The sequence below is a fragment of the Danaus plexippus genome, chromosome 8 (genome assembly GCF_018135715.1).
Source record: "Danaus plexippus chromosome 8, MEX_DaPlex, whole genome shotgun sequence".
Classification (NCBI taxonomy): domain Eukaryota; kingdom Metazoa; phylum Arthropoda; class Insecta; order Lepidoptera; family Nymphalidae; genus Danaus; species Danaus plexippus.
This window is the reverse complement of record NC_083542.1, coordinates 9646618-9658306: the sequence shown is the minus strand read 5'-3', so window position 1 is coordinate 9658306 and position 11689 is coordinate 9646618. Positions and strand designations below refer to the sequence as shown.

Sequence of the window (11689 nt, the reverse complement as noted above, 5' to 3'; positions counted from 1 at the left end):
TCTTACTATCAATATACAATGACCTAAAATTAGATATTTATTTTCAATTAATTTTGTAACATTCTGTACAAGATTACGGTTGATTTATTGTAATCTAAATAATTGATTTTTTCTAATTCGATCTTCGATCTACTCCACAAACTATTTTTTTATATAGAAACACTAAACTTCAGACTTAAGTGTTTGAAAAAAAAAATGTCAGTTGTCAGTCATTAAAATTTGAAAGCAAAATATGTAACGGCTCTTTTATGTCAATATTTATAAGTAACTAGTAACTAAATTAAAGATCGTTTACAGCCAGATATTTCGATTATTGTGTTTATTTTATAAAATAGAATGGAAAGTCCTGCTCTCTATCTTGTAGAAGAGCGAATAAAAACATTTAAAAAGTGGCCGTTCACAGATAAAAACAAGTGCAATATACGAAATATGGCAGAGGCAGGATTTTATTCAGTGGCCACTGGCGAAGATGACGCTGACGCTGCAAAATGTTTTCTCTGCGGTAAGGAATTGGATGGTTGGGAAGCTGATGACGACCCATGGGGAGAACATAAAAGTCACGCTGCCAAGTGTGCGTTCGTGCAACTTGGTAAAAAGGAAGACGAATTACTAGTAAGAACATTTTACTTCATACTATCCATTGTTTACTTTAATCATATACTACAGTCTCCTCAAGAAGTAAACATTGTTCTCTGATAAATTGTTCAATTTACCTCAAAGTCATCTTATTGTTAATCTCAATAGGTGTTACAATAAAATATGTGCCTAAAAAAAGCTCACAGGAAAGTTTATATGATTATTATTACAGACCCCATACAATTCTTAATGTGTACTTTTGTTTCAGTTGTCAGAAATGTTGTCAGTTGTCAAACAATACATGGTAAATGAAGTCAAACATGTTGCAGAGGTTACAAAGGAAAAAATTGATGAGAGAGCCAAACTAGTTAAAAGACAATGCATGACGAGGAAATGATAAATATATGAACTAATTGTGGACAAATGTATACCCATGTTAATGTAATATGATATTCTTAGATATAATATTATTTAGTATTAACAGACATTACTTATATATGTAAACAGTAGATATTAAGTCAAGTTGGTATTTGAGACAATCCAATAAATTTATTTGTATTAAATAAAACATGACTATTCTAATGGATGAAGAAAAGTAAACAAAAGAATAATCATAAGATGGAGTTACAGTCTTAGCAATAAGGCAGTGAAAGAACTAATTTACTTGTAATGCTTAACACAGAAAAAATATTTAACTAGTTGTCTTAATTTATAATTTATTTGATAAAATTGTATTTAGGCAATTAATTGTTATTGAAATGTTATGGAATCAATATAATAAACTGATGTCACATAAACATGTTTCTGTTTTGAGAGAAGTTGGCGATTAATCCCTGCATCTTGAAATATATCTGTACTGATATACAACTACAATAATATTTAATATTGTGATAAATTTTTTTTTTGGTATAAAATATGTATTGTGTTTGTGACATTGAATGGCAAAGGATGTATGCCAGCACTTAATAGATATTTCTAACAATTTATAAATACGTCTACTGGCTGCTGATTTAAAATTATTTGCATGTTTAAATGTTCTTTAAATAACTGTTTGCCAAATCTCAAACCTCTGTAGAACATTGGTTGTAGTATTGGTACACATGTCGATGATGGGATAGAATTTGAAAGATAAACTACTGTTTGTCAGCAACAATCATTGTTTGCCAATAGATGATACCTGTCACTGAGCCAACTGAGGTGAATCGCAATACATTAATAACATTTAGGCTCATCCGCTGAATAAAACAAATATTTTTATAGGTGTTTAATTTATAAGTAAATTTTGTCCCTACACCCTTGTTAAGAAATCAATTTATCTGCAATAAATCAACTTGGTAATGTGAAAAGATAATAATGAATGGCATAAAGGTGTTACATACAGTAGAGACCATTTCATCATAGCCCATGGCTACAGTGGACATTGATATGGAAGTTAAGTATGTTTAGAGATACAGATTGTTTGTTTTTGATTTCTGAACAAAGTTGATTAACAACACAAATGTGTTACTGAAAGTTATTCTGTCTATACCTTATTGTTTTAACGCACAATAATTCATTCAAATAATTTTTGTGAACTTCGTCTAACAAAAAACAGTTTAAATCACAATAAGGTACCTTTTCTTTGCTGGTTTTATGAAAAAGACATGCCTTGCATAGTTTTGTTTTTTTATTTTGCACTGACACATGTTACATTTACTTTTCAAATATACAACAGCTGTTACCCAGCAATAGTTGCTAAGTAATAAACTTCCGTGCTTAGCAACAAGTTATAGCAAACAATGCTGTCAAGCTTAATGTTATAATTTTTAATTCCATTATTTCATATTAATTTTTGTTTAAATCTGATTTATTTTATAAATCTTCTCTACGAGGTTAATATTATAATGGATGTGAAAAACTTAGAACCTTGTAGTATAATAGGTTTTGATGGTAAGTGTTAATATCTCGTTTGCTGTTTTCGCTCCCCTAAAAATGAGATTTTTTTTCTTAATGTGACATAATCTTTAAGAGAGTTCTTAAATTTATTGACCGCCCTTCGTTTCAAAGGCTCAGCAATAAAAGGTTTAAATGTTCATCCGGATGGCGATCACATCGTCTATCCAATTGGCAACAAGGTGTGCATTCAGGAATGGAAGAGTAAGAAGATGTATTTCCTCAGTGGACACACTAACAGTGTTTCGACTTTGGCCATTTCACCCAAAGGCACATACGTAGGGTCAGGACAAATAAACCACATCGGCTTCAAAGCCTCGACGAAATTGTGGGATTTTAAAAAAAAAGTTTTGATTGGAACTCATGAACTCCATAAAGTAAGTCATGCATAATTTATTTTAGACCCTGCGAACCGTATACTTATAATTGATTTATATTTAGATTTCACAAGCCATCTTCAATTCTTAAAGGCGAAACAAATGTCATATTTTGATTGTTTTAGAATTTTGTTACAAAGGCCATCCTGTTTAGGTGCGTGTTGAGGCTCTTTCGTTTTCGTCTGATGAGCGTTACATGATATCCCTGGGCGGAAGGGATGACGGCTGTATCGTCCTATGGGACTGTGTGGCGGGCGCCGCCACCGGCACCGCGGCCGCCGCCAAGCTTACCACCGGAGACGCCATGACACTAGTGCCGCTCAGTTTGAGAGTCAACTCATTTGTTACGGGAGGAGATTGTGAGTTATTTGATTAATATTTGACATATGTAGATTGTAAGACGAAATACACAACATTAATATAAAAAAATATAGCATGTAAAGTGATTTTTAATAGGTTCCTGAATAAAGAATTTATTTTACTAAAATAAAACCGAAGTAATATTTGCTCTATTTTGATTTACTGTAAGGATATTCATAACGTTCGGTCAAATATATAGATCATACAAAGAAGTCCTCTTTCTCATAGAATAATCATGTGAAATTCTGTTAGTGTTTACATGTATATGTACCAGAAACAATTTTTAATATTTGGTTGTTTACAGCGAATCTCCGTGTCTGGAACATTCGGGCCGGCAGCAAGAACTTGGACGTGGTGGACGTGTCCCTGGGCAAGCTGAGGCGATGCGTGCGATGCATCACCGTCAGCAACGACGACACTTACGGCATCGCGGGGACCACGTGCGTCGGCTTGATTATTCTATGAGATCTTTTGATTACAGTTTTTTTATCATTATGGTTGCTACTCCTACACGTGTATTCGTTGTCCTAAAAACTGTTTTAATACAAAAACAAAAAACTATAATTCTTACTTACTACAAAAATATACGAAAATATTTATTCTTTATCCTTGACCAATGTTCTAAATTTAAAATATATGCATGTAACGTTACAGTTCCGGTGACATGATAAAGTTCTCCATCAACTATCCGTCTGACCCAAACGTCTCCGTGGCTGATTGCAAACCTTCTCTTATCGGCTGTCTAGCGAAGTGTGGACCTTGGAAGAAAGGAAAACGGCCGGAATCTTTATGCTATAGTCAAGGTCATATCTCTCATCTTCCTTCGCTATTCTTATTCCGACATTTTTATCGTAACTATTGAATATTCTTTCTAATCAGGTATAGAATCAATCCTCATTATGACTGACGGGTGTCTGATAGTCGGTGCCGGGGACGGGACCATCGACATCCTCGATGAGATAAATTGGAAAGGAGAGTTTCCCAAAGGAAAAATACTTGATCCAAACAAACCTTTCTTTAAAGCTGTAAGTTGAGAGCTCAATATAAAAATAACTTCAATTTAAATAAATACACAACTTGCCAGCATATGTCAGTATCTTGCCGGCACATAACTTGGCAAGAGACGATTTTTAGGTGTCATAAGCATCATGCGGAATCCGGGAAACGAGACGGCACAATCCGGGAATATCCGGGGATGTTCGCTCCCGAGTACACTTGCGACCACTTCAAATGAGACCCCTTGTTTTTGTGACCGTTACGAGTTTTTTGTTATTGATAAGCATCTAAAGTGACCCCTTAATGTTTCACTAACTATACACGCGCAAACTTATCATTGCTTAAATTTTATATTATAGGTATTTAATACTCTTCATGGTGTTGTGGGGGGATAAATACAGAAAAAAATTTAATACTCTTTAATAGCAAAATCGTATCGAGTTGGTAGGCTGGTATCTAAAACAGTAGAAACTTTCAAAAATTAAAATTATTCTCCCCTGACAGGATTTCGGAATCTATAATATCACTTAGGAATTTAATTTGCAGCCACTTCTCCCACAGTGTCGAAACGCGCGTTAGAAGAAAGTGTGAATGGAATGTGTGTTGAAATTGTACATTGACAATGCAAAAAATACAAAAAAGCTCTTAATGAATGATACTTCCGACCAGCTAAGAAGCACAAAACTTGAAGGTAGCATCACGTCTCTGGAGCTGATGGAGTCTCCGTCGGTCCGCGGCCCGAGCCGGCTCCTGCTGGCCGGGACCCGCACCAGTGAGATATACGCCATCAACGTGGACACCTTCGCACCCACGCTGGTCGTCACGTGCCATCGATGTGCCATCAACGATATAGCGTTTCCCAGGTCAGCCATACAATGCCTTACATATTCAGTCATTTAATATAGAATTGTCACTTTGACGTCATGTCGTCATCGCAGTTAATATCCTCATTAAATTATTCTGAATTCACTCATCCTATATTCATTTAAACCGCAGCGCTTATCTGCAATAGCCGTTTGTTGGCGTCATCTCTTCTGTGCTACTTCTATCGACAATAACTCTTCTGTCTGTACCAGAGGTATGTCGGGTGTGTTCGCCACAGCGGGTGCGGGTGACGTTCGCGTGTGGTGTACCGAGTCCGGTATCGAACTGCTCCGTATCGTGGTGCCTAACTTCGTGTGTTCCTCCCTGCTGTTCACAGACGACGGGAAAGCTATCGTTACCGGTTAATTTTAAATTTATGTCTAAAATTCCTACGTTCAGGATTTTCAAATATTTAACGTCGTCAACAAAAAACGATTAACTTCGAATGAAATAGGATTTCGGGTACACTATGCGGTTTATTGTATCTCACAGCTAACCGCTGTCACGGGTGGACGAGATCAAAGTAATATATATGTATAGTATTTCTGAAATCTGGCTCAGTTCTAATGTAATCTCGCAAAAATCCTAGACCTCGTTTAACTCCGTTTTCAATGACAATTCCATGTAGTCAAAAAAAAACTCATAATGTTCTTGTGGTCACAGCTTATAAATTCATTTTGACAAGTTTTCTAATTCAAATAACAGTTAACACAATTTAATGGACACAGTATATAACAGTGTATAGTATTTAAAATTTTGTAAACGCCAGCGTGGAACGATGGCAACATACGAGCGTTCACTCCGCTCAGCGGCCGTCTGATCTACTGCATCTACAACACACACAACAAGGGGACATCCGCCCTGGACATGACGCACGACGGACGGACTCTCATATCTGGAGGCTGCGAGGGCCAGGTGGATATGACGACTGTTGTGGATGTGATATATTCCAAGGGTGACGTGTGTTGTACGTTATCGGTATTTCCAGGTCCGCGTTTGGGACATCAGACCCGAATGCCAGAGTCTCAAGAAAGTGCTAAAGGAACACAAGAGTCCGGTGTCCGCCATACAAGTGTCGCCCAACGACACGGAGGCCGTCAGCGCGGGGACCGACGGATCTTGCATTATATGGGACTTGATGTAATGTGGACTTGTCATGGAACTAATAATAATTACATAGACGTTGAAGAAGCTTGAATGACGTCATAACATTCGTTATTTTGGTTTTTGTTAATGACTCATTGTCTTTATTGTTTGTAATTTTTCTGACGACATTGTCATTGCTTTCTCTATTGTCTTTCATATGTTTGTCAATGAAGTAATCTAGGGCAGCCGTAACGGTTGGCATGGCGTTTTTAAAGAAGAAAAAGCAACAGTTTGCTATTGATAGGTATCTGGGTGTTTCGGACTTCAAAAAATATCAGAAATATACTCGTGTATTTAAAATAAAAGTACCGAAAAAGAACATGTTATGAGTTGCCGCTTCTCATTATTTGTAACACTGCAACCCTTCCATACTATATGTTCCAGTTCGTTGTCTCGTCGCCAGGTCATGTACGCGAACACTCTGTTCATGTGCGTGTGCTTCGAGCCGCGAGGAGTGCAGCTGCTGACGGGAGGCACGGACCGACGAGTGGCCTACTGGGAGGCGGGCAGCGGCAACCTGGCCAGGGAGGTATACTGGCGTCACAGTGATAGGGGATTGGTTACCTACTATTAGAACTTCTGAAACTCGCTTGGTTATAATGTTGACCAAGTCACCGGGAGACGTAACAATATTATTGCAATTGATACCGAGACATTAGACACAGCATGCAGTTGGAACAGTGACGTTAAGAGTCTCAGATCCTTTCTCCGCGTGTTGAGCATTAACCAAGACTTAAGGCTCGTAACACACAGCGTATTTTATTCGCGGAGATGACGTATCAACGCTTCATACGCAATCTAAACGCAACCTTATAACATAAGCACACAATGCAGTCGTGAAAGGCGCTTCTACTGCGCGTTAATACAATAAAACAACTGCAATTGAGGCTCGAGCGGTGGCGTGAGCACGCTTCTTCCCTCTGTCTCTACTACGCTCATTTGTAAAAAAAATTGTAAAATATACCGTGTGCCATGACCCGTACGTACGGAAAATTGGACTCGATGACAAGGCTTATATATTCTATCCGTATACAGTCAATACATACTACATCTTATGTGGGATATATCAGTAACTGTTTGTCGATGTTCATATCTTTTAATGGTAACATTGTTTCAGCTGGAAGCGAGCAAAGTGGGAGCTATAAACGGAATACATATAACACAGAAAGGAGACCTTTTCGTGACCGGCGGCAACGACCAAATGGTCAAAGTAAGGGAAGTCTTATTGTACACAACCGGACATCATATTTAAAATTGAGTAATATAAAAGCTCTCCGTCTGTAAGCGGCCTCAAAACATATGGGGAGTTTGAAAACAAACGAAACCTAGTCTGTAGGTGCAGGAGTTATATTAGTAGAAATTTTAGTTTGCAGCATACTTTGTCCTAGCTTAGCGAATGTCCGCGTTACATACAAGTTACACATACTGTCTGAAGTCGATATACAGAGTTTATATTCAAACAATGTGTCGTCGGCCGCTCGCTGACCTGTGCCATACAGGAAGACGAGATACGTCTATGGAACAGTCATGTCCCTATACGTCCAACATTCAAGCCTTATTTATACACACTTTGACTAACAACTTAAATGTCAAAATATGAAAATCGTAGACATTTTTCTGTGTTTCAGTTAGTGCTAAGGTATTGTTGTAATGACGTTGTGTGAAGTCCCATTAACGTTTGGTGTCATTTAGCTGTGGAAGTATCAGGAGGGTATTTACACTCACATGGGTCTGGGTCACGCGGGCGCGGTCACTTCCTGCCGGTTCAGCCCCGACGCCAAGGTCATCGTCAGCAGCTGTGCGGCCGGGACTATCATAGTATGGAAGGTGCCCGAGGTAGGTGGATCGATATGGACTGACTGATGATATATTTCGGCCCATCCCTAACATCTTGAAATAAATCTTTTCGCAATGTGTTTAATGGGTCACTGTACTTTTTAAAGTAGCCCTAGCGCCAACACCCGTCCCCTCGTGAGATTTGTTTCTAAACTGCGGGACAGCTTTAACGGAGTTAAAAAATGTCAATACTCAATATAACAAAATTCTCCATATTCCATTACCACGGTCAAATGATTCAATAGTTCAGTTCACTTTGTTATTAACGCACAAGATAAAAAAAATACTAAGATTGGTCCGACAAAATCGCAACAAATGAAAAATGTTATTCACAGTACACACATTTTTTTTTTATCTTAAAAAGTTGACAAGAGCAGTATCAAAGACGCATGATGTTAAAAGTTAACGTCGATCTTAATAATTATTTCGATACTTAAATGTGTCTGTTTATATTTTCAAACTGAAAAAAATTAAAATATAATGTAGTATTTTTTTTATTATATTTATTAAAGGAACCGTTCATTAGAATTATCGGAGATTTGAAGGTTTCCAAATATCTCGTGAGCGACTTGTCACTCATACCGAGAAGGTGACCAGAGCGAGGTCTATAGCTCGTCAATAACAACTACGTAGGAACAATGCTTATTAATATTTTGATTATTTATATCAAGACAGAAGTCAGCGAGTTGGGGATATGGTTCTGGAAATGGAATATTTCTTAAAATGAAATCTATTGTAATAATAGAGTAGGGTTAGGATCAAGTAGGAAGGCCAAAGATATATTAAAGACCTTCATTCGGCAAGACGAGAATTCTAAATATAAGATCCATGCAATGAGCTTAGAAATGCAGAATGAGTGGCTACACATAGGAGATTTTTGCATCCCATTAGCACTAAGATGGCGTACTTTAATTCATGATTGGTCGCCAGCACTGCTAAAATTTTCCTCAATGCGTTCCAGATGACTCTCCCAGATCAGAGTAATTTAGTAAGATTGGGCAAAGGTACCGAAAAAACTTGCTATATCTGCGGGGAGGCAATTGGAACTGCTAAGAATTTGCTAGTGGGATGTAGGATACTCCTAGATAGCGGTCAATACTCGCGTCGTCACGATAGGGTTTTAGAAATCATACGTGAAGCGGTTAGTTTATCGGTAGCAAGAGCTTTTGTGAGAGAAAGCACTAGGGCTACAAAATCAAACGTCAAGCCTTACTCTATAATTAAAGCGGCTCCGGATTGGATTTCAATGATGGACACGTATGAGAAGCAATATAAGATCCCAGAGGATATTTGTGCGTCGGCCTCCAGACCGCACATTTTTTTTATATTCGCGAATTTTAAAGCGCGTTGTACTAATAGAGCTCACGGTTCCTTGGGAAACCAACATCCCCAAAGACCATGCCATCAAGGTCAACAAGTATTACGAGTTCACTAACGAACTCACTAAGAATATGTTCGTTGTTAATTTGTACGCGGTAGAAGTAGGAGCGAGAGGGATAACAGCAAAATCCCTCCTCAACCTGTTCATTCTTGGAACGTGCGTCGAAAGCAGCCCTAACGGGTTCTTTTCATATTTGGTAAGGTAGAGAGAGGAGCTTGGACGGTGGAGGTGAGCGTTTAACGCGCGTTAGATAGGGGCCCCTTAAACCTACACCTGGGTCGCAAGTCCCAGGCCCTGTTGAAGCTCCTCTCCCTGCAACACGATGGACCCGGCACCCGCACGGTGAATCCATGGAATGCTGAGATGTTTCGTCTCTTTGACCCGTGTCATGTAGAGTTTGCGAAATGTTTTCAGATGTACGTCAACGACGATAAGCAATCGTCTGGACGAAAAAGTTCAGGGGAACCGAAAACATTACAGGAGGAGTTACAGCTTCCCCTAGATGATAAACCCGTCCACAAGGCGGCTGGCGACCGACCTAACAAGATACCGGCCGCGCCTTCCAAGGTTACTGTAACGTACTATTTAATATCTCCAATCGTATATGGAACCTGATACCTGATAGTACATAAACCTATAAATATAACCAACATCAAGTATAAATGTACGTCTTCTGCTTTGAAACTTTTTATATCTCAAGAATTCAATTCTAACTTTATGAGCACCGCTGGTTCATGCCACTACTTTATTAGTAATAATAATATTATTATGACCCTCACTATATTAAATAACGTCCTGGTCTTCAAACCGTGATCGTCCCGTCATGTTTGGTTTGAACAGATGTAACCACATATTTGTATTTCGTAGTAATCTCAAGTGGCTCTCCCCACGCTGCCGCCGGGATGACATGTCCTTCTATTGTGTATTCGATCCTACGTTTTCCTCGTATCTTAAGGAAAAGTCAAGAGATTATCAATTAATAATTCCATCTATTCCTGTTCCTTAGACGGGATTTTATAAGCAAACTTTCACAGATCAATCTATTTTATTTTGGGCAGACTTTGTCTTTTTTAAAATCTTTGTTTTTTTTTTCTAATTCCGTGATAGATTATTTTTTATAAAAAAAACTAACGAAAAAAAAGACTTATTATTTTTATCTTAGATGTAAATTTTTTCTATGCTCCCAAATGAGTATTAGTATGGTAAGTCCTCTTGTTCGGAAGAGATCTCCGCTTCTCTGTTATAAAGGACACTATTATTATAATAGTAATAATACTTCTTCTTCAGGATCACTTCGTTCAACCATATTGTGTTATAATGTTTGTGCCCTCAGGTCGAGAAGATCGCTTCTATAGATACGAGTCGAAGTAGCGTCCATTCGTGTTGTCCGTGCGACTCGGCCAAATCTAATCAGTCCAAAAAAACTACACCCAAGAGTGGCCCCAAGTGTTGTCGACCGCCGGGTGAGATGGTGACACTGTTTAATATTTAACATAAAAGAAGACACACTAGAGCTATTTATCCAACCTGGTTGTTACTGATTTTATTCTCTGTGCTGGCGCAAACGAAAAATTTGTCATGTGTAGATCAGTAAACAAAATATTAAAAGTATTCTAACTTTTAAATCTATACTTACAAATAAAACTTAAGTAGGATTATAAGATAGTTTTGAATCCAAATCCATATTATTTCCACTTAAATTATAGCGGTCAGTATCCGTCACATGATGGAGAAACGATATGTATTGAAAAATATATATTTCATAGATAATCTACCAACGAGGACCACAAGCAAGGATTACGTCAACAGCAGCGGAGATAGAAAGTAAGCATTGCTCGCAGAAACAAATACAAAATAAAAATTAATACAACAGATGCAGACGGAGTTATTAGACTTACTTACGATACTCCGGTACAAGTATCCAAGTGGCAATAATTTATATTTTTGATATTAAAAAGATTCTTTATAAATACGATTTTTATTTTAATACAGTCATATTAATATATTATAAAATGTACGTAAGAATTAATCACAAAAACGACTTATCCAAGTCACTGCTATATGCTTTGGAAAACACAGTAATGAAATGAATGAAGAAGCAGTCCTTATGATTCTTTGAATATATTGATGAATATCTCCTATAATCCATCGACAATGTGGCATACCAATATATTTCTGGCACCAGAGGGCGCCGTAATAATCTTACCGCCAATATAGCTGA

The 11689-nt window shown here is 37.7% G+C and overlaps 2 protein-coding genes across 2 annotated transcripts; both read left to right on the top strand.

Annotated features, from left to right (window-relative positions):
- Window positions 1–195: 195 nt before the first annotated feature.
- On the top strand, window positions 196–1373 carry LOC116776340 (baculoviral IAP repeat-containing protein 5). The gene is made up of 2 exons (XM_032669534.2): window positions 196–612; window positions 845–1373. Exons 1-2 carry the CDS (start codon window positions 337–339, stop codon window positions 971–973), a joined length of 405 nt encoding a protein of 134 aa, XP_032525425.1. The 5' UTR covers window positions 196–336; the 3' UTR covers window positions 974–1373.
- Window positions 1374–2344: 971 nt separating this feature from the next.
- Window positions 2345–11438, top strand: LOC116774050 (cilia- and flagella-associated protein 52). Its single transcript, XM_032666674.2, has 16 exons — window positions 2345–2505; window positions 2623–2885; window positions 3040–3244; window positions 3550–3685; window positions 3900–4048; window positions 4125–4270; window positions 4911–5104; window positions 5318–5466; window positions 5875–6020; window positions 6094–6245; window positions 6636–6780; window positions 7369–7461; window positions 7944–8087; window positions 9883–10035; window positions 10802–10931; window positions 11235–11438. Exons 1-16 carry the CDS (start codon window positions 2460–2462, stop codon window positions 11294–11296), a joined length of 2313 nt encoding a protein of 770 aa, XP_032522565.2. The 5' UTR covers window positions 2345–2459; the 3' UTR covers window positions 11297–11438.
- Window positions 11439–11689: the final 251 nt, after the last annotated feature.